Source organism: Rana temporaria, chromosome 5 (assembly GCF_905171775.1).
Source record: "Rana temporaria chromosome 5, aRanTem1.1, whole genome shotgun sequence".
Classification (NCBI taxonomy): Eukaryota; Metazoa; Chordata; class Amphibia; order Anura; family Ranidae; genus Rana; species Rana temporaria.
This window is the reverse complement of record NC_053493.1, coordinates 413,986,744-414,009,977: the sequence shown is the minus strand read 5'-3', so window position 1 is coordinate 414,009,977 and position 23,234 is coordinate 413,986,744. Positions and strand designations below refer to the sequence as shown.

Here is a 23,234-nt window from a genome sequence, read left to right as displayed (position 1 = left end):
TCCTAACAGTAAATGTGCCAGGACGCCACTCCGCTTTTATAGACCCCAGGTGAGATGTTCTGCAGATCACTTTGTGCACCCTGCAGGCAGATTACCTCATTGTGTGTACTCTGCTGTACGGAGGGTGTGATTCTCCGCACCTTACTATGTCTACTCTATTGCTGGTGAGATGCTCTGCACCCCACCATGTGTACTCTGCTGTATTGCTGGTGAGATGCTCTGCACCCCACTATGTGTACTTTGCTGTATTGCTGGTGAGATGTTCTGCACCCCACCATTTGTACTCTGCTGTATTGCCGGTGAGATGCTCTGCACCCCACCAGGTCTACTCTGCTGTATTGCTGGTGAGATGCTCTGCACCCCACCATGTGTACTCTGCTGTATTTCTGGTGAGATGCTCTGCACCCCACCATGTGTACTCTGCTGTATTGCTGGTGAGATGCTCTGTACCCCACCATGTGTACTCTGCTGTATTGCTGATGAGATGCTCTGCACCCCACCATGTGTACTCTGCTGTATTGCTGGTGAGATGCTCTGCACCCCACAATGTGTACTCTGCTGTATTGCTAATGTGATGTTCTGCACCCCACCATTTGTACTCTGCTGTATTGCTGGCGAGATGCTCTGCACCCCACCAGGTCTACTCTGCTGTATTGCTGATGTGATGTTCTGCACCCAACCAGGTCTACTCTTCTGTATTGCTGGTGAGATGCTCTGCACCCCACCATTTGTACTCTGCTGTATTGCTGGTGAGATGCTCTGCACCCCACCATGTGTACTCTGCTGTATTGCTGATGTGATGTTCTGCACCCCACCAGGTCTACTCTGCTGTATTGCTGGTGTGATGCTCTGTAGATCACCATGTGTACCCTGCTTTACGATAGGTTTGATGCTCTGCATTTCATTATGTGTACCCTGCTCTACTTAGGGTGCGATGCTCTGCACTTCTGGTGTATTGCCCTGCAGTCACTATGTGCACCATGCTGTACTGCCAGTACAATGCTCTGCAGATCACTATGTGCACGCTGCTGTACTTCTGGTGTAATGCTCTGCAGTCACTATGTGCACCATGCTGTACTGCCAGTACAATGCTCTGCAGATCACTATGTGCACCCTGCTGCACTTCTGGTGTGATGCTCCGCAAATCATCATGTGCTCCCTATTGTATTTCTAGTGCAATGCTCTGCAGATCATCCTGTGCACCCTGCTGTACTGCAGGTGTGTGTTCTGATCTATGATAGAGAGATCTGCAGACTATTCCTTGTTGATGAAATGTAGGATACATTGTACCGGGAGAGACCCTCTGCAGAGGTCACGTGACGCCTCTACAAGCCGAGATGCTCTGCAAAAGCCCCATGACTCAGCTGTGCGCGATGCTCTGCAGGACTGAACGCACGCAGCGGTATTAGCAGGAGCAGACACACCCGCTGCTGTCTTATTGAAGGATGACACAATTCTCGCCCTGACAAGTCTCCAGCATAAAACGAAAAGAATTTCTCAAATCTGCGGCGCCCCCCCTGGGGCATAAAATTCCTCGCCAAGCAGAGGCGGGGCTAGAAACCATCAACCAATCCCACAATACCCCCCCCAGGTGCTTCTCCTTCATGTGGGTTAGAGAGCCGTCCCGGGGGAGGGGAAGACAATGCTGAGATCACACTGTACTCACTTGTGTCGGTGGATGATGGCGTTGAAGAGGCGACCGTCCCGCCAGTTGCTGGTGAAGTTGTCGCAGCGCAGACCCTGGTAGCCTTCCGTCATGCGCTGTGACCAGAGCAGGAGCTTCTCTTTGGCCGTCATGTCCTCAGATTGCCCGGTGACCTGAATGTCCGAAATCTGGAAACAGAGGAAAGGAAAAGGTCAAAGAATGAAGCCACCAGTGCGTGGACGTGGGCAGAGCGCGAGACGCCACCCCACTTATCACCACCCCCAATCATCTGCCATACAGAGGGGACAAGGACGTGCACATCCACCAAAGCAGCAGTGCACGTCCAGAGCAGACATACACATCCACCACCAATCATCGGCACCACCCCCCCAATCACCGGCATCACCACCCCAATCACCAGCACCACCACCCCCCAATCACCGGCATCACCACCCCAATCACCAGCACCCCCACCCCAATCACCAGCACCCCCACCCCAAATCACCAGCACAACCCCCCAATCACCACCCCAAATCACCAGCACCCACCCCAAATCAACAGCACCCCCACCCAAATCAACAGCACCCCCACCCAAATCAACAGCACCCCCACCCAAATCAACAGCACCCCCACCCAAATCAACAGCACCCCCACCCAAATCAACAGCACCCCAATCACCAGCCCAAATCACCAGCACCACCCCCCAATCACCACCCCAAATCACCAGCACCACCCCAAATCACCAGCACCACCCCAAATCACCAGCACCACCACCCCAATCACCAGCACCACCACCCCAATCACCAGCACCACCACCCCAATCACCCCCCCCCCCCATCACCACCCCAAATCACCAGCACCACCCCAAATCACCGGCACCCCCACCCCAATCAACAGCACCCCCACCCCAATCACCACCCAATCACCAGAACCACCCCCCAATCACCAGAACCACCCCCCAATCACCAGCACCACCACCCCAATCACCATCACCCCAATCAAGAGCACCACCACCCCAATCAACAGCACCACCACCCCAATCAACAGCACCACCACCCCAATCAACAGCACCACCACCCCAACCAACAGCACCACCACCCCAACCAACAGCACCACCACCCCAATCATCTGCCATACAGCGAGGACAAGGATGTGCACACCCACCAGAGCACCAGTGTATGTCCAGAGCAGACATACACATCCACCCCCATCATCAGCACCACCCCCCCAATCACCACCCCAATCAACAGCACCACCACCCCAATCATCTGCCATACAGGGATGACAAGGATGTGCATACCCACCAGAGCACCAGTATGTCCAGATACACATCCACCCCCATCATCGGCACCATCACCGCCCAATTACCACCCCAGTCACCAGCACCCCCCCAATCACCAGCACCCCCGTCTCCAGCACGCCCCCCAATCAACAGCCATACAGAGAGGACAAGGATGTGCACACCCACCAGAGCACCAGTGCATGTCCAGAGCAGACTTACACATCCACCCCCATCATCTGCCATACATAGGGGACTGGTCATGTACAGACCAGGAACCACAATCCCCCAAGATCCTTCCCCCAAAACATGACAATGGTGGCACTTCCCCAAATTTGGAGAAGGAAGTGTCACCAGCACACCGGGATCTCCAAAATTCAGTCCAAAACTTTAAATCACATAGTATAAAAAAATAAAAAAAGTGCAGTTTTGGAGCCACGTAGGACCCATTCATCAGGCGCGTGACCTTCCCCAAATCTGTCCCCAATGTGGCCACAAACCTGACCATACCCAATGCTGAAGGAGGAGGGGGGTCACCGGGACTCAGGGCGAGGGCCATACTACAAGTGTATGGGGGGGGGGTTGGCCTCTCCTGTAACAAAAGTGCAGCCAACAGGCTCTAGAAGTCTCAGAAAACATAAGAACATAAGAGACTTAAGCAGTCTCCTGTATTATAAAAGAGATGTCTCTAGCAGTCTCCTGTAACATGAGAGCAATCTCAGACACTTCCTTCAAAATTAAGATCCGTTACAGTCAGGTCTGAAGAGCAGACTCCTGTATTATAACTATAAGTGAGGTCCCTAGCAGTCTCCTGTAACAGAAAATCAATCTCTAAAAGCCTCCAGTAACACTAAAGCAGTCTCTTGTAACATAAGAGCAGACAGACCAGTCTCTATTGGTGTCCAGTAACATAAGAGCAGTCTTTAGAAATCTCCTATAGTGTAAGGACAGTCTCCCACAACCCACGAGCAGTCAGGAATAGTCTATCCTAACCCACGAGCAGTCCCTAACAGTCTCTTGTAACACAAGAGCAGTCACCAAGAGTATCTCATCCTCGATGGGTATTCCTCAAACATGTGACTTTCAAAATAAAATAAAAATACTGCAATATCTAAAGCTGGGGACACGGAATACTGAATGTGTGATGCCCCACGTGGGTACTGTTCCACATGCTTTACATTTTCTTGGGCAAAAACAAACACAGAAAAGAGAAATAATAAAAATAAGAAGCCGAGTCATCCGTTAGTCATATGTCGGGGACGTCAGGAAGTGTTCTGGGATGATCCACCCAGTGTGTGATCTGCAATGTACATGTGACACTGCCTCATAGTCCTGGCAGGGACCCAAACCCTGCACACTGGTATAACAGGACAGCTGGTCGGAAAAACAGAGACCCCTCTTCAGGACCATGGCGGACCACCTTCTGCCTTTATGGACATTCTAGATTTGAAGGACTCCAGCAGCTTCCCTGGATTTAACACAAACACAAATATATCACTGAGGCTTCCAAATGCCTGAGGTTGATGGTCCTGTCTAAGGCCTCCAAGTCGGAGTCCCTCCCCAAGGTGTCAGGGCTCACTCTACCACCCAAACCCACCTTCCCACCAAGTCTACCGCCCAACCCCGCCTTCCCGCCAAGTCTACCGCCCAACCCCGCCTTCCCACCAAGTCTACCGCCCAACCCCGCCTTCCCACCAAGTCTACCGCCCAACCCCGCCTTCCCACCAAGTCTACCGCCCAACCCCGCCTTCCCACCAAGTCTACCGCCCAACCCCGCCTTCCCACCAAGTCTACCGCCCAACCCCGCCTTCCCACCAAGTCTACCGCCCAACCCCGCCTTCCCACCAAGTCTACCGCCCAACCCCGCCTTCCCACCATGTCTACCGCCCAACCCCGCCTTCCCACCAAGTCTACCGCCCAACCCCGCCTTCCCACCAAGTCTACCGCCCAACCCCGCCTTCCCACCAAGTCTACCGCCCAACCCCGCCTTCCCACCAAGTCTACCGCCCAACCCCACCTTCCCACCAAGTCTACCGCCAAAACCCGCCTTCCCACTAAGTCTACCGCTAAAAACCCGCCTTCCCACCAAGTCTACTGCCTAACCCCGCCTTCCCACCAAGTCTACACCATATCTATGACACTCCTTACCCAAGCCACCATATTCCCGACACACCCTGCCTGACCCCCCAAACCACACCCTGACTGGGCAAACATTTCCCCGACACAACTGACCTGAGCCCTATATCTCAGTCACACACCTGGTCTGGGCCACCATGTCACTGACAACCCTGACATGACCATTTTGGGCCACCATATTCCCAAAACAGCTGACCTGAGAACTACTATACCCCTGACACACATGACCCAGGCCACCATATCTTCGATACACCTGACCTGAGAGCCATCATATCTGACAAACCTAAACTGGGCCACCACACCCCTGAACTGGGCCATCATAAACCACAGAATACTTGAGTTAACTATCCCCGACTCGGCCGCTATAGAGTTAGTACACCTGTCCTGATCTAACTCTTTGCCGAAAGCTCCTTCACAAAAATGAAAACCCAACGAGGAGAGAGATTGGACGCCGTCATTTCTCCGCCCCATTGAGAAGAAGTGGAGCAGATCGAAGAAAAACAGGGTTTAAATTTTTCTGGCCACAGAGTACCTATAATATCTATATTATGTGCAGAGCAGACACTGCATTTGCAGAGCTTCCCGCCAGGCTGTACCCCCCCCCCCCCCCGCTATACACCAATAAGTCAGGAAATGATAAGTGTGGAGGGTGGTGAGTCACTGCGGACCGCACCCTGCAATATGTGGATCACGCCAGCTGCACAGGGTACATAATGTGTGCCAGCCTGACCAGCTGAGCTAAGAAACGCCAAACGGGGGGAGGAAAGAGGAAGCTGCCTATACAAACATCCCTTTCTGGAACGGAACTGGAGACCATTTCAGACAAGACAACATATGCAGCATATCACCAGCATACCTGACCTGGGCCACCATTTCTCCAGCATACCTGACCTGGGCCACCATTTCTCCAGCACACGTCCTACCTGATCCCCCATAGTGTCATCATCCCTGACCTGAGCCCCCATAGTGTCATCATCCCTGACCTGAGCCACCATAGTGTCATCATCCCTGACCTGAGCCCCCATAGTGTCATCATCCCTGACCTGAGCCACCATAGTGTCATCATCCCTGACCTGAGCCGCCATAGTGTCATCATCCCTGACCTGAGCCACCATAGTGTCATCTTCCCTGACCTGAGCCCCCATAGTGTCATCATCCCTGACCTGAGCCACCATAGTGTCGTCATCCCTGACCTGAGCCACCATAGTGTCATCATCCCTTCCCTGAGCCCCCATAGTGTCATCATCCCTGAGCCCCCATAGTGTCATCATCCCTGAGCCACCATAGTGTCATCATCCCTGACTTGAGCCACAATAGTGTCATCATCCCTGACCTGAGCCCCCATAGTGTCATCATCCCTGAGCCACCATAGTGTCATCATCCCTGAGCCACCATAGTGTCATCATCCCTGAGCCACCATAGTGTCATCATCCCCGACCTGAGCCACCATAGTGTCATCATCCCTGACCTGAGCCACCATAGTGTCATCATCCCTGACCTGAGCCACCATAGTGTCATCATCCCTGACCTGAGCCACCATAGTGTCATCATCCCTGACCTGAGCCACCATAGTGTCATCATCCCTGAGCCACCATAGTGTCATCATCCCTGACCTGAGCCACCATAGTGTCATCATCCCTGACCTGAGCCTCCATAGTGTCATCATCCCTGACCTGAGCCACCATAGTGTCATCATCCCTGACCTGAGCCACCATAGTGTCATCATCCCTGACCTGAGCCACCATAGTGTCATCATCCCTGACCTGAGCCACCATAGTGTCATCATCCCTGACCTGAGCCACCATAGTGTCATCATCCCTGACCTGAGCCACCATAGTGTCATCATCCCTGACCTGAGCCACCATAGTGTCATCATCCCTGACCTGAGCCACCATAGTGTCATCATCCCTGAGCCACCATAGTGTCATCATCCCTGAGCCACCATAGTGTCATCATCCCTGAGCCACCATAGTGTCATCATCCCTGAGCCACCATAGTGTCATCATCCCTGAGCCACCATAGTGTCATCATCCCTGAGCCACCATAGTGTCATCATCCCTGAGGCACCATAGTGTCATCATCCCTGACCTGAGCCACCATAGTGTCATCATCCCTGACCTGGACAACCATAGTGTCATCATCCCTGAGCCACCATAGTGTCATCATCCCTGAGCCACCTAAGTGTCATCATCCCTGACCTGAGCCACCATAGTGTCATCATCCCTGACCCGAGCCACCATAGTGTCATCATCCCTGACCTGAGCCACCATAGTGTCATCATCCCTGACCTGGACAACCATAGCCCCTACACCCCCGACCCCTTCCATCGTCACAATTATTTACCTGGAAGTGGAGGATTATGGTCCATATTAAACCCAGCGTCAGCTTGGGGTTCCCGTCTGCGATGTCGTCATTTCGAATGTTCACAAGTTTCACCTGCAAGAGGGACAACCAAGCAAATAAAACTCAAAAGCTTTAAACAAAAAAAACAGACATCTGTCCAAGAAAAAACATGGCGGCACAACGCACTGCATTATATTGTTTATTCAACTCTTTGCTGAAATCTCCTTCACAAAAACGAAAACCCAACGAGGCGAGAGATTGGACGCCGTCATTTCTTGTGATCGTTTCTCCGCCCCATTGAGAAGAAGTGGAGCAGATCGAAGATAAACACAGATGATGAACGATCGGCGATTAGCGTTCAGAGATAATTCACTTGATTCTCTAATCGTCTCTCATATGTCCCGAAATGGAAGGCAAGTGATTGCTTATCTACGTAAATGATTTTATCTCAGCACTTGTTACTTTTTTTATCTCGGTCTCTCTCTATTTGTTTCTTTTTGTGCCCCACTAGGGAGATTTCTCGTCACTTCCTGTACCGAGCACCCAAGTGAGAAGAAATCTCTCCAAAAAGGAAGAAGACATTTTCTCTTAGTTGTCCCCATTTTAAGATTTCCCCAATCACTTTCCATCCCAGACATAACATTTTAAGGGCTCCTGACTGCCTAGGCCAGTGATGGAGAACTTGTTTTGGAACTACATTTCCCATGATGCTCATGGTCTCTGCAGTGTAGTTGAGCATCATGGGAAATGTAGTTCCACAACATCTGGGGTGCCAAGGTTCACCATCACTGGCCTAGGAATACCCACCCCTCCAGACTGACACCCACCTACCCATCAAGGCACTTTACCATTTATATAACTCCACCCAGGAGCCAGCCCACTGCTGACTACTACTGAGGCCAGGTTCTGTGATATTTTCAAGCCCCCCCCCCGCTGTCTTTTGGGAAACACACTGGTCCCAGAACACAGCAGGATGCGCAGGAGGGAACCGGGCAGTGAAGCCGCAAAGCTTCACTTCCCGATTTCCTCACTGAGGATGGTGGCTGGGCAGCCGAGAGACCAGAGATGGCTCGGCTTCCGCTGGCCACATCGCGGGCACCCTGGACAGGCAAGTCTCCAATTATTAAAAGTCAGCAGCGGGGGGGGGGGGGGGGCGGAGAAGGCACCAAAAGTGGCGTAGATACCCATGGGTGGCTCGAGTTCTATGCCCATAAGTGGGAGAAAAATACCTGGATTAGACAGGTATCTGCTCCCCTCTCCCCCCTGAAATGTGCCAAATGTGACACGGGAGGGGGGGGGGGGGACTGGAAAAAGCGGAAGTTCTATTTTGGGTGCAACTCCGCTTTAAAAGGGATTGTAAAAGGTTTTTTTTTCTGTTTAAATAACAAACATGCCGTACTTACCTCCTCTGTGCAAGGGTTTTGCACCGAGTGGCCCCAAACCTCCTTTTCTGGTGTCCCCCGGCGACACTCCTCCGATTCTCCAATGCCCCCCACGGAGAGACGCGTTCCATGAAGGCACTCATGTGGGCATGCTCCTGAGTCCTGCTGCTGCGTCCATTGACACAGACAACAGGACTCGGCCCCCCCCCCCCCCCCCCCGACTCCAGTGCCAATGGCTCCTGCTGCTATCAATCTATCCAATGAGGACCCGAGACAGCTGCTGGAGCTGCTCTGCTCGTCCCCGTAACGATCGGGCTCGGGTAAGTAAAAGGGGTGCTCTGGGGGGGCCTTCTCTGTACTACTACCAACCAACAAGATAATGACATTGTTAATAAAACACCCCGCCTCAGTACTCCTCAAGAGCCCTCAGTCCTGATACAAGCAGTGGGCGGGCTCTTGGGAGGAGTTATGCAAATATAAAAAACAAATGCCTGGATGGGTGGGTGTCAGTCTGGAGGAGTGGACGGTCCTAAGGCAGACTGAATTCACAAGCAGACCTCCCCTAGGTCAGTGATGGGGAACCTCGGCACCCCAGATGTTTTCACTACATTTCCCATGATGCTCAACCACACTGCAGAGGGCAGGAGCATCATGGGAAATGTAGTTCCAAAACATCCGGGGTGTCAAGGCTCACCATCATAGGTGTGCACAGCTTATTGCATTAGGGTGTGCACCCCAAATGTATTAAAACATAGATGGCGTCAGTAGGGCAGAGGTTGGCGTCAGTAGGGCAGAGGTTGGCGTCAGTAGGGCAGAGGTTGGCGTCAGTAGGGCAGAGGTTGGCGTCAGTAGGGCAGAGGTTGGCGTCAGTAGGGCAGAGGTTGGCGTCAGTAGGGCAGGGGTTGGCGTCAGTAGGGCAGAGGTTGGCGTCAGTAGGGCAGAGGTTGGCGTCAGTAGGGCAGAGGTTGGCGTCAGTAGGGCAGAGGTTGGCGTCAGTAGGGCAGAGGTTGGCGTCAGTAGGGCAGAGGTTGGCGTCAGTAGGGCAGAGGTTGGCGTCAGTAGGGCAGAGGTTGGCGTCAGTAGGGCAGAGGTTGGCGTCAGCAGGGCAGAGGTTGGCGTCAGCAGGGCAGAGGTTGGCGTCAGCAGGGCAGAGGTTGGCGTCAGCAGGGCAGAGGTTGGCGTCAGCAGGGCAGAGGTTGGCGTCAGCAGGGCAGAGGTTGGCGTCAGCAGGGCAGAGGTTGGCGTCAGCAGGGCAGAGGTTGGCGTCAGCAGGGCAGAGGTTGGCGTCAGTTGGGCAGTGGACGGTGTAAGTCGTTTTTTTTTTTTAGGAGCCCCATTGGGGGGCTTTGGTGAAATATCGTCAGGAGGAATCTGCACCGCACAGGGTGATTATGGTGTGCCCAGGCACACCTGGCACACCCCCTGCGCACGCCTATGCTCACCATCACTGTCCTAGGTGATGCTGAACCTCTACGGAACTAAAAACCAACGAATGAAAGGAGCGGGAGGAAAGTGCTAGGTGATGCTGGATGTCCTCCAGCTAAAAAAATGACTTGCTGCAGCTTCTAATACACATTATGAGAAGCTCACAGTGTGCAGTGAAATCAGAGTAAAGCATCTTCAGTACAGCGGATAATAAAAGAGTCATACATGGAGGGCACCTTACCTGGCGCAGCTTCAGGAAATCCAGGGCAATCTGTACATTCTGCAGCTTATGGAAGCGCATGCGGCCTTTCTCCCGGGGCTGCAAAACAAGATAAAAGAACGGTCAGCGAGGAACCATCATAGGAGACACCCCCGACACACATACCTCAATACAAGCACACACTGGGAGGGGGGCTGAACACCGGGCGGCACACACTGGGAGGGGGGGGGGCTGAACACTGGGCGGCACACACTGGGAGGGGGGGGCTGAACACCGGGCGGCACACCGGGGGTGTGGGGGGCGGCATGCTGGTGGTGTACTCGTGACTCATGAGGACGCACCGGCCCACAAAACGCAGCGAGTTAGTCTCCTGAGGATTCATCAAACATTAGTACGGCTTCGTCCAATCACGTCCTGGATGGAAAATGCTGCATGGCGCCACCTAGTGACCACTGATCTACAGGTGCGGGAGCCCCCCACAAATGTCTGATCACAGGGGACACGGACTATGTGTGGGGATCACTGCTTTTCCCGTGTGATGAGAATAATGGGGAGGGGGAAAGAAAATTAAATGCAACCACTGTAACTAAGGACGGATAAGCTAAAATATATTATATTGTTGTTTTTGGGGTCATGAACAAATATCTATATATATATATATATATATATATATATCTCCATTAGATCTTGAGCCAACGCGTTTCACCTCAATGGGGATTTTGTCATAAATAAGTCCCCCTAGCACTTTGCAATAAAGTTTTTGGGATACAAATTTAAAAAAGGAGTGGATGTGCAGTGTTTGTTTTTTTTTTGTCGACTAAAGTAACAAATGTACTGCATTAGCGCGGAAAAAAGATACATTGTATCTACATATCTCTTATTTTGGTGGCATTTTTCCTTTATATATATATATTTTCATTTCTTATGAGAATTGTATATATTCTCTTTATAATGGATTTAAAAAATATAAACTTCTTCTCTCTCTCTCTCTATATATATATATATATATATAGAGAGAGAAGTTTATATTTTTTAAATCCATTATAAAGAGAATATATACAATTCTCATAAGAAATTAAAATATATATATATATAATATAATAATAATAAATAATGATATTGTCCTTTATTCTATGGTGTATATTAAAAAAATAGAGATTTTATAATTCATTTTTAAAATGTTTAAAAATGTGTTTACATTTTAGAAATTATATATATATAAAAATTATTTTTTATTTATTTTTATTATAAAGAGAAAAAAAAAACATCAATTTTTTTCCCTTTATAAGAGATTTAAAAACAATATATATATATATATATATATATATATATATATATATATATATATATATATATATATATATATATTACCCTTTATTCTTTAGTGTGTATATATATATATATATTCTAAATAAATAATATATTACCCTTTATTCTTTAGTGTATATAGTACGGCTTCGTCCAATCATATATATATATTCTAAATATATTATAAATAAATAATATATTACCCTTTATTCTTTAGTGCGTATATAAAAAAAATACAGATTCTATATTTCATTTTTAAAATGTGTTTACAATATATATATATATATATATATATATAATGTTAAAATGTATATTTATATACATATCCTGTTCTGTTGCCAAGTTTTGTAAGTAATAAAGATAAAATTAATTGCTAGGCAGTAATGGGAACAAAAGAGCGTGTGAGAATTCCGTGTTATTTCCAGAGTCATAAAGGGACATTCAGGAAATCCCATGGACGTCCACCCTATAGAAAGACGTTTCCTTTCAGAAGAGGAGAGGAAAGATTTTCAGAAGGTGGATTGCACGGAGGAAATGGCCTTTCACACCGAGCCGCCATCCCTGCGCCTCCTCCGCCTTGTATTGCGGCTGAACGACAAATATTATAATAAAATCCACATAATTCACACGATTGTGAGGGCAAAGGGCCACATCTCCCATCAGATCACTGCAGAGATGGGCCCCCGCATCAGATCTCTGCAGAGATGGGCCCCCGCATCAGATCTCTGCAGAGATGGGCCACCGCATCAGATCTCTGCAGAGAAGGGCCCCCGCATCAGATCTCTGCAGAGATGGGCCCCCGCATCAGATCTCTGCAGAGATGGGCCCCCGCATCAGATCTCTGCAGAGATGGGCCCCCGCATCAGATCTCTGCAGAGATGGGCCACCGCATCAGATCTCTGCAGAGATGGGCCCCCGCATCAGATCTCTGCAGAGATGGGCCCCCGCATCAGATCTCTGCAGAGATGGGCCCCCGCATCAGATCTCTGCAGAGATGGGCCCCCGCATCAGATCACCGCAGAGATGGGCCCCCGCATCAGATCACCGCAGAGATGGGCCCCTGCATCAGATCACCGCAGAGATGGGCCCCCGCATCAGATCCCCGCAGAGATGGGCCCCCGCATCAGATCTCTGCAGAGATGGGCCCCCGCATCAGATCTCTGCAGAGATGGGCCCCCGCATCAGATCTCTGCAGAGATGGGCCCCCGCATCAGATCTCTGCAGAGATGGGCCCCCGCATCAGATCTCTGCAGAGATGGGCCCCCGCATCAGATCTCTGCAGAGATGGGCCCCCGCATCAGATCTCTGCAGAGATGGGCCCCCGCATCAGATCTCTGCAGAGATGGGCCCCCGCATCAGATCACCGCAGAGATGGGCCCCCGCATCAGATCTCTGCAGAGATGGGCCCCCGCATCAGATCTCTGCAGAGATGGGCCCCCGCATCAGATCTCTGCAGAGAAGGGCCCCCGCATCAGATCTCTGCAGAGATGGGCCCCCGCATCAGATCTCTGCAGAGATGGGCCCCCGCATCAGATCTCTGCAGAGATGGGCCCCCGCATCAGATCTCTGCAGAGAAGGGCCCCCGCATCAGATCTCTGCAGAGAAGGGCCCCCGCATCAGATCTCTGCAGAGAAGGGCCCCCGCATCAGATCTCTGCAGAGATGGGCCCCCGCATCAGATCACCGCAGAGATGGGCCCCCGCATCAGATCACCGCAGAGATGGGCCCCTGCATCAGATCACCGCAGAGATGGGCCCCTGCATCAGATCACCGCAGAGATGGGCCCCTGCATCAGATCACCGCAGAGATGGGCCCCCGCATCGGATCTCTGCAGAGATGGGCCCCCGCATCGGATCTCTGCAGAGATGGGCCCCCGCATCAGATCACCGCAGAGATGGGCCCCCGCATCAGATCACCGCAGAGATGGGCCCCTGCATCAGATCACCGCAGAGATGGGCCCCTGCATCAGATCACCGCAGAGATGGGCCCCTGCATCAGATCACCGCAGAGATGGGCCCCTGCATCAGATCTCTGCAGAGATGGGCCCCTGCATCAGATCTCTGCAGAGATGGGCCCCCGCATCAGATCACCGCAGAGATGGGGCCCCGCATCAGATCTCTGCAGAGATGGGCCCCTGCATCAGATCTCTGCAGAGATGGGCCCCCGCATCAGATCACCGCAGAGATGGGGCCCCGCATCAGATCTCTGCAGAGATGGGCCACCGCATCAGATCTCTGCAGAGATGGGCCCCCGCATCAGATCTCTGCAGAGATGGGCCCCCGCATCAGATCTCTGCAGAGATGGGCCCCCGCATCAGATCTCTGCAGAGAAGGGCCCCCGCATCAGATCTCTGCAGAGATGGGCCCCTGCATCAGATCACCGCAGAGATGGGCCCCTGCATCAGATCACCGCAGAGATGGGCCCCTGCATCAGATCACCGCAGAGATGGGCCCCTGCATCAGATCACCGCAGAGATGGGCCCCTGCATCAGATCACCGCAGAGATGGGCCCCTGCATCAGATCACCGCAGAGATGGGCCCCCGCATCAGATCTCTGCAGAGATGGGCCCCTGCATCAGATCACCGCAGAGATGGGCCCCTGCATCAGATCACCGCAGAGATGGGCCCCTGCATCAGATCACCGCAGAGATGGGCCCCTGCATCAGATCACCGCAGAGATGGGCCCCCGCATCAGATCACCGCAGAGATGGGCCACCGCATCAGATCACCGCAGAGATGGGCCCCTGCATCAGATCACCGCAGAGATGGGCCCCTGCATCAGATCACCGCAGAGATGGGCCCCCGCATCAGATCACCGCAGAGATGGGCCCTTGGTTAATTATTGCCTTTTGTTATTTGTAACATGATCCTTGCAGAGTCCCAACCAATGGTGGATTAATAAGAGATTTTCAATAATAATCTTTAATAATTTTAATATATATAAAAAGTAAATAATAAAAACGGGGTTTCTCCTGCAGGTGGCAGCAGGCCAGTAACCAGGGGTGAGCAAGAAGAACGGCTACCCTGGGCACTGTGGTTTAATGTGCGGTGTAGGGGCATCACAAGAAGATTGGGGTGGGGGTTATTTTGTGTTGGCAGGGGTAAGGCTGGATTTAAACTTATGCATTTTTAGTGCTTTTTGTATTTTGCAGATTTGCACTACAGAACGTGTTAAACCATGCTAAATGGATTGCAGTGCAAATCTGCAAAAAGCACTAAAACTGCCATAGGTGTGAATCCAGCCTAAGAATTGTTCTAGGAAGGCAAATTTAGGTTTGTGTGCTGGGAATGGTGATGGGGAGGGGGGGGGGGATTTGTGCTAGGAGTGGCGATTTGGGGGGGTTTGTGCTATAAAAGTAATATGGTGGAGGGGGAATATTTTTTTGTTTGGGGGGGGGGGATTTGTACTGGCAGGAATGATTGTGGGGTATTATTCTGGAAGGGGGGATATATTTGGAGTGAGAAAATAAAAATTTGAGCTGGGGGGCAAAGATTTGTGCTGGGAGGGGAAATTTCAACAGGGGGGCAGATTTGTGCTGGGGAAGGGTGAATTTCAGCAGGGGGGCAGATTTGTGCTGGGGAAGGGTGAATTTCAGCATGGGGGCAGATTTGTGCTGGGAGAGGAAATTTCAGCAGGGGGCAGATTTGTGCTGGGAGGGGAAATTTCAGCAGGGGGGCAGATTTGTGCTGGGAGGCGGAATTTCAGCAGGGGGGCAGATTTGTGCTGGGAGGCGGAATTTCAGCAGGGGGGCAGATTTGTGCTGGGAGGCGGAATTTCAGCAGGGAGGCAGATTTGTGCTGGGAGGCGGAATTTCAGCAGGGAGGCAGATTTGTGCTGTGAGAGGGAATTTCAGCAGATTTGTGCTGGGAGAGGGAATTTCAGCAGGGGGGGCAGATTTGTGCTGGGGGAGGGGGAATTTCAGCAGGGGGGGCAGATTTGTGCTGGGAGAGGGGGAATTTCAGCAGGGGGCAGATTTGTGCTGGGAGAGGGAATTTCTGCAGATTTGTGCTGGGAGAGGGAATTTCAGCAGGGGGGCAGATTTGTGCTGGGAGAGGGGGAATTTCAACAGGGGGGCAGATTTGTGCTGGGGGAGGGGGAATTTCAGCAGGGGGGGCAGATTTGTGCTGGGAGAGGGGGAATTTCAGCAGGGGGCAGATTTGTGCTGGGAGAGGGAATTTCAGCAGGGGGGCAGATTTGTGCTGGGAGAGGGGGAATTTCAACAGGGGGGCAGATTTGTGCTGGGGGAGGGGGAATTTCAGCAGGGGGGCAGATTTGTGCTGGGGGAGGGGGAATTTCAGCAGGGGGCAGATTTGTGCTGGGAGAGGGAATTTTAGCAGATTTGTGCTGGGAGAGGGAATTTCAGCAGGGGGGCAGATTTGTGCCGAGGGAGGGGGAATTTCCGCAGGGGGGTAGATTAGTGCTGGGGGAAATGGGGGAATTTATGCTTTGGGGTGAGCATGCAGATTAGACACACAATGCTCATACATCTTGGGGGGGGGGGGGGGGTGCACAATTTGGCATGTTCGCCCCAGGCTCTATTCTAGATGACCTTGTCTCGGCACTGGGCGGCAGTATAACCCTACACTGCTCAACACCACGAAGCCGCGTCCCTCACAGGATGAAAGAGAAAAATAGGATTGTTGCACTCCCTGTAAACTACTCGTCTCGCAGCTCATTAAGGGGCACAGCGCAATGTAGGGTTATACTGCCACCTGCAGGAGAAATCCTTTACTGTAGGCGTCAGCATAACCCCATGTTTTCCAATACCATCGAGCCGTGTCCCCCCACAATGGACAGTAGAGGATTCGTTCGTTGTACTCCCAGTGAAATCCTTTTCTCCGAGTCCATTTAGTGACACAGCTTGATGGTATTAACAGACTAGACTGCCAAATACAGGAGAACATTTCTCCTGCAGGGGGCAGTGTAATCTTATAAAGCTTAATAAGGGTTCAAAAATGTGTCCTTCAATGGATGATCGGGGAATACAACGTTTTTTTTCCCCAGTGTCCAATCACCAAGGTAGCAGCTTATAACCCATAGTCTTTGACAGTGATGGTGAACCTTGACAACCCAGATGTTTTGGAACTCCATTTCCCATGATGCTCATGCACTTTGCAGTGTAGTTGAGCATCATGGGAAATGTAGTTCCAAAACATCTGGGGTGCCGAGGTTCCCCATCACTGGTCTATGAAAACACAAGCAGTGTCCTGTACTGTATGATTAAGATCTATTATGCCCCTTGCTCCCGGACGAGCCCCCAACTCTAAGCTGGGAGGTGCCTAGAGGGGGCGCTGTTCTTTTACATCTGCCCGGCATATGTCTCACTCATCCCCAGCCTCTTTTCCTTTAAGAGGATTACATCATTTGTGAAAATTACATCAGTGCAATCCCAGAAATAAAACCCGTCAGACCGCAAGCCGTGATTGGTGCTAATCCTGGAAAATTCTGGGCCTGAAATTATGAACAATCTGACATAATTTGGTGATTAAACTCCGCCCACAGCAGATTATTGATGATCCCGATCAATTTGGAACATGACTATAGTCATTGGTCGGCGTGGCCCTGTCCCCGGACAATGACAGAAAAATTCAGGGAATGCTCAATAATTGGGCGACTCTGAGGAACATCAAGACTAAATAGAGTTCAATTATTCTATTTGTGACCAGCGGCAAATCGATGAAGCTGCATTGAAATTCAGGATTACCTGGTTCGGGCAGAGTGGAGGCTATAATCAAGTGGGGGCTGTGCAACAATTTAAAAATACTTGCCGTTCCATATTGTCTTTGATGTGTTTCCAGGTTGGGTTTTCTAATGGTGTGTGTGGTAGTCATCCCTACTAGAGGGATAGTCTATTCTAGAGGATCTCTAGGGAGAAGAAACGTTTCCTACAAACATCAACCTTTGGGTCTACATCTAGGACACTTGTCAGTCAATATCGGTTTCCTTCACCCAATGTGTGATGTAAGCGAGGGGTGTCACCCCCACGGGTCTTGCGGTGACAGTCAGGGGGACCCCCAAAGCACCTGGGGTCCCTGGACCTCTTTCCGTTGTTTCTGAAGTTCTTGTTTTTCTCACTATTCCTCGTGCAAGGCGTCCATGGGGGGAGGGGGGGTGTGGAATTAATTTATTCTTGAACATCATGCAACTTCAGCCAATCCACATACATCCAACACAATAAAAACACCAATCACATGTTAGCATAGGTTTTAGCTTTGGCCTTATAAGGCTGGCTTGGTGTGATGTCACCCTGAGAGGAGGAAGGTGCCCCCCGTAATGCCGGTCACATGGGCAAGAAACGTTACCTGTACAGGTGCAGTCTGTATTGGTCCACTGGGATTTAAATGTATAGTTGTGTTCCAGAAGTTTCGGATAAGACAGAACTATTCTGTGGGTGTGGCTGTACATATAGGGGACCACTGTCTTCACATCAATAAATATATCCATTTGTTCTTCCAGTGAGAGAACATGACAAAATGTGTACATGTCACATGTGGAGTATCAATTTTAATGCCACCTTTCAAGAGAAGTCGAAAAAAGGTCTCGGAAGAAGTCGAGAAAGGACTCGGAAGAAGCCGAAAAAGGTCTAGGAAGAAGTCGAAAAAGGTCTAGGAAGAAGTCGAAAAAGGTCTAGGAAGAAGTCGAGAAAGGACTCGGAAGAAGTCGAAAAAGGTCTAGGAAGAAGTCGAAAAAGGTCTAGGGAGAAGTCGAAAAGGGTCTCGGGAGAAGTCGAAAAGGGTCCAGGAAGAAGTCGAAAAAGGTCTAGGAAGAAGTCGAAAAAAGGTCTAGGAAGAAGTCGAAAAAGGACTAGAAAGAAGTCGAAAAAGGTCTCGGAAGAAGTCGAAAAAGGTCTCGGAAGAAGTCGAAAAAGGTCTAGGAAGAAGTCGAAAAAGGTCTCGGGAGAAGTCGAAAAGGGTCTCGGGAGAAGTCGAAAAGGGTCTCGGGAGAAGTCGAAAAGGGTCTCGGGAGAAGTCGAAAAGGGTCTCGGGAGAAGTCGAAAAGGGTCTCGGGAGAAGTCGAAAAGGGTCTCGGGAGAAGTCGAAAAGGGTCTCGGGAGAAGTCGAAAAGGGTCTCGGGAGAAGTCGAAAAGGGTCTCGGGAGAAGTCCAAAAAGGTCTAAGAAGTCGTTGAAACAGAAATCAGTCCCAGAAAACTGCATATGACTATTATCTGAAGCTCAAAGCTCAAGTTGACCAACCTTGAGCTTCAGATAATGGTCATATGCAGTTTTCTGGGACTGATGAATGCCAATTCCTATAGGAATTGCTGATAATATGCTGCATTCACCTTGCCATCAATTTTACCTAGGTTCCCCATGCTGTCATAGCTTGCATACCTTAGAAACAGAGATCCACCACCATGCTTCACAGTAGGATGGTGGACTTCTCTTTAAAGACCACCATCAGTGACAGCAGCAGAAAAGGGGCCATTATTTTATGACCTCAACATTACTGAGCCATCTTGAGATCTTAAAACATTTAGTTCATGCTATGGGGTCCACTACTCCCAAGCCCTCAATGGAGTCACCCTTGTGGAAAGTTCAGTTCTAGGACATCATCATGGGTTCATGCTGTGACCTACAGACTGTACAAATCCAAAAAGGAAAAGGCTAGTTGCACTCATTCCAATTCAAATGCTGGTACCTTTATTCATCTTGACACCTGAAATGGCCACCTGGGACCTCCTCCTTCTGATGCGTTTCACCCACAAGGCCTCTACGATTATTACCATCCTTGTAGGTGAATAGCATCAGAAGGAGGTCCTAGGTCAGTGATGGTGAACCTTGGCACCCCAGATATTTTGGAACTACATTTCCCATGATGCTCAACTACACTGCAGAGTGCATGAGCATCATGGGAAATATAGTTTTTGGGGTGCCAAGGTTCACCATCACTGCCCTAGGTGGAGATTCTGTTCATGGTGTCTAAGCGAATAAAGTTAGCAGCATTTGATTTTTTTTCTGAGGGCATTTTCTTTGGAATTATGAAGTCTGTAGAGCAGTGGTTGTCAACTTATGAGCTAAAGGGGGTCTCAAATGCTGGCCCTGACATCACCAAAGGGCCAACATAATGGTCAATATATGTAGTGCTTGGGAGGACCGTCAGAGACTGCAGACCCAATAGAGGAGGAGATGAGGGTCAGAGAGTGTGGACATGATACATATTGTAGGCTGGGGAGATGCTGCAGAAGACAAAACTGGGAACATGCAGGTCACGAGGACACCATGATAGGGAAGTCTACCTTCTGTATAAGGGGGCACCTTGTTGTAGTAAGCGGGGCGACGTCATCACGCCCCGTGTAGTTTCAGGAAGTGACATCACACCGGTGGCCAGCCATTGGCAGAGCAGCATGCCATGGTAAATAAAATAAAAACAACATGCTGGGTGCAGACACGGGGGCCCTTTGGCACTCACCAACCGCAAGTTCCGGATAACGTCCCGTTCCCTCGGCTACCCAGCAAGAGCAGTGCAAGAAGGGAGCAAAGGGCACAGGGCAAAGGTCAGGGCAGAGTCCAGCACAGGAGGAGGAGGAGGGGAGATAAAGGGGGAGAGAGAGAAAGGAGGGATTTATCCGAGCAGAAGAAGTGTTAATAGGTTAAAGAGAGGATGCGGATGATGATGGTGATGGCTTGTGAGAGATTATGTGTCCAGTTCACCCTCCATGTGATCCCCTTCTATTGTATGACCTGAACTACAAGTCCCATCACCCCTCACCACCTCTGACCTGCAGCCATGCTGGGCCTTTATTTTTTTTATTTTACAGGTGTCGGCCTACCTGTTGTCCCTATCCGCCCTCCGCCCCTCTTTCACCCTGCAATCTGAAAATAGCTTCCCACCATCTGATACCATTGTGTGCCGGGAGGAAGACCTACCTGCAAAGTACACACAGCTTTATTCAGAGGAGCGCCGCGCTTTGTCTGGGGTGTAAACAGTTTTCTGCACACAGGACTGGTCGGGCCGGAGTCTGAATTCCTGACCTCCCCGCTTCCTGTTATTGTCCCATTTTACAGGACCGACACCTGTGGAGTCCCTTCAGGGGCCACAATACGCCTCCCAGCCCTACGGGACAGACGTCTGAGGGAGGAGGGGCTACACCCGCATGCCTCACATTCTACTACCCATTGTACAGCGCTACAGAATATGTTGGTGCTATATCAGGTCTCTCCTCTCTTTTGTACAGTGCTACAGAATATGTTGGAGATATATCAGGCCTCTTCTCCCCTTTGTACATTGCTACAGAATATGTTGGTGTTCTATCAGGCCTTTTCTCTCTCCCCCTTGTACATTGTTACAGAATATGTTGGGTGTTATATCAAGCCTCTTCTCTCTCCATTGTACAATGCTACAGACTATGTTGGTGCTATATCAGGCCTTTTCTCTCTCCCTATTGTACAGCGCTATAGAATATGTTGGTGCTATATCAGGCCTCGCCTCTGCATTGTACATTGCTATAGAATATGTGGGTGCTATATGTGGCCTCTCCTCCCCATTGTACATCGCTATAGAATATGTTGGTGCTATATCAGGCCTCTTCTCCCCTTTGTACAGTGCTACAGAATATGTTGGCGATATATCAGGCCTCTCCTCCCCATTGTACATTGCTACAGAATATGTTGGCGATATATCAGGCCTCTTCTCCCCATTGTACAGCGCTGTAGAATATGTTGGTGATATATCAGGCCTCTCCTCTCTTTTGTACATTGCTACAGAATAGGTGGGTGCTATATGTGGCCTCTCCTCCCCATTGTACAGCGCTACAGAATATGTTGGTGCTATATCAGGCCTCTACTCCCTGTTATACATTGCTACAGAATATGTTGGTGCTATATCAGGCCTCTTCTCCCCTTTGTACAGTGCTACAGAATATGTTGGCGATATATCAGGCCTCTCCTCCCCATTGTACAGTGCTACAGAATATGTTGGTGCTATATGTGGCCTCTCTTCCCCATTGTACAGCGCTACAGAATATGTTGGTGCTACATCAGGCCTCTCCTCCCCATTGTACATTGCTACAGAATATGTGGGTGCTATATCAGGCCTCTCCTCCCCATTGTACATTGCTACAGAATATGTGGGTGCTATATGTGGCCTCTCTTCCCCATTGTACAGCGCTACAGAATATGTTGGTGCTACATCAGGCCTCTCCTCCCCATTGTACATTGCTACAGATTATGTGGGTGCTATATGTGGCCTCTCCCCCTCTGTGTACAGTGCTACATGATATGTTGGCACTATATCGGACTTTGGTCTTCTCTGCACTAAACTACTACAGGCTTCGTACAAACAAGCATTCAATGTACAGCGCTGCCGCCTAGGGAGCGCCCTGGGCACATTAATCAGCAGCTCCGTACAGCGGGCACCAGGGGAAGGTGTTTGAGTGGCACCCAGCTGGGACGCGGCGTTCCCCGGTAGCCAACAGCCAGCAGCTCTCTCGCTGGAAATAGGAGGAGCACTTAGTCAATATTTAGGAAGCATTTCTATTTTTTTTTACCAACCCCTCCCTGTAATAAAATCAAATTAATTATTTTACTACCCACAATGTATCTCCCTCAGGGGAGGAGGGGGGGGGTGCCTTGTACATGTTTATTAACATGGCACTGGCATCAGCTATATTGGGTCCGTGTGTCAGTAAAACACTGCTAAATATTAACCACCACCTTAAATTACCTCCTGTGTAATGCCTGGTGAGCCTCAGGAACACGCCACCCAGCCTGTGAAGTCTCTGCCAACCTCCATATGGTCCATGCAAATAAGGAGAAAGGCTGGAGCCACGGAAGCTGGGTAAAACTTTGCCAATTGCATCTGAACAACAGTCAAAAAAGAACCAACGCGTTTCGGCCATCAGGCCTTCGCCATGATTAAGGCCTGACGGCCGAAACGCGTTGGCTTTCTTTTTGACTGCTGTTTCACATGCAATAATACAATACTTTAGTTTACCTCCATGGCACCAACCTTTCTTCTTTTTTGCAGGGGCCATTGTTAATGGCACCCCAGGTGCGGGTAGCAGATGGGCGTTTTGCCGCTTGACAAAATGTGCACTAAAAAAAGACGCCCAATAGTCCACAACCAAAAAAGGTTCTGGAGCTGCTTTTGGTCATTTGCGTAGGGCAGCGCATTCACGTGAACGGGCTTCCCTACACGCGGCGCACATTAACCACTTCCAGACCTGCGCACGACGATGTACGTCCATTTTTTAAAGATTGATATCTCGGTAACGGCAGCAGCTGCTGCCACAACCGAGGTATCAATCTTTAGTGTGCGCGGTCTGGTACACGATAACGGCGGTCTCTGCGGCAGATTCGCCGCGAGATTGCCGTTATCGGTGGCGGGAGAGGGGCCCCCCTCCCTCCCGCGCCCTCCGCCGCTTACCAGAGCGGTCAGTAGCGGCGGAGGAGATTGCGACTGAAGGAAAAATCTCCTTCGCCCGTCCCCATAGCTCTGCTGGGCGGAAGTGACGTCAAAACGTCAGTCCCGCCCAGCCTCTTAAAGGAGACAATTTTT

The 23,234-nt window shown here is 50.5% G+C and overlaps 1 protein-coding gene across 20 annotated transcripts in view; it reads right to left on the bottom strand.

The window, feature by feature from the left end:
- PLEC (plectin) overlaps positions 1-23,234 on the bottom strand; it is a 353,372-nt gene that overhangs the window by 84,221 nt on the left and 245,917 nt on the right. For 14 of the 20 annotated variants that reach the window (XM_040355112.1, XM_040355118.1, XM_040355098.1 and 11 more), the window contains 4 exons: positions 20,148-20,183; positions 10,452-10,529; positions 7,404-7,496; positions 1,667-1,833 (listed from right to left, as the gene is read on the bottom strand). In XM_040355112.1, the coding sequence (XP_040211046.1) occupies positions 1,667-1,833; positions 7,404-7,496; positions 10,452-10,529; positions 20,148-20,183 (374 nt within the window). The remainder of the gene's footprint in view (positions 1-1,666; positions 1,834-7,403; positions 7,497-10,451; positions 10,530-20,147; positions 20,184-23,234) is intronic. The other 6 variants (XM_040355104.1, XM_040355100.1, XM_040355101.1 and 3 more) reach the window with 1 other exon arrangement.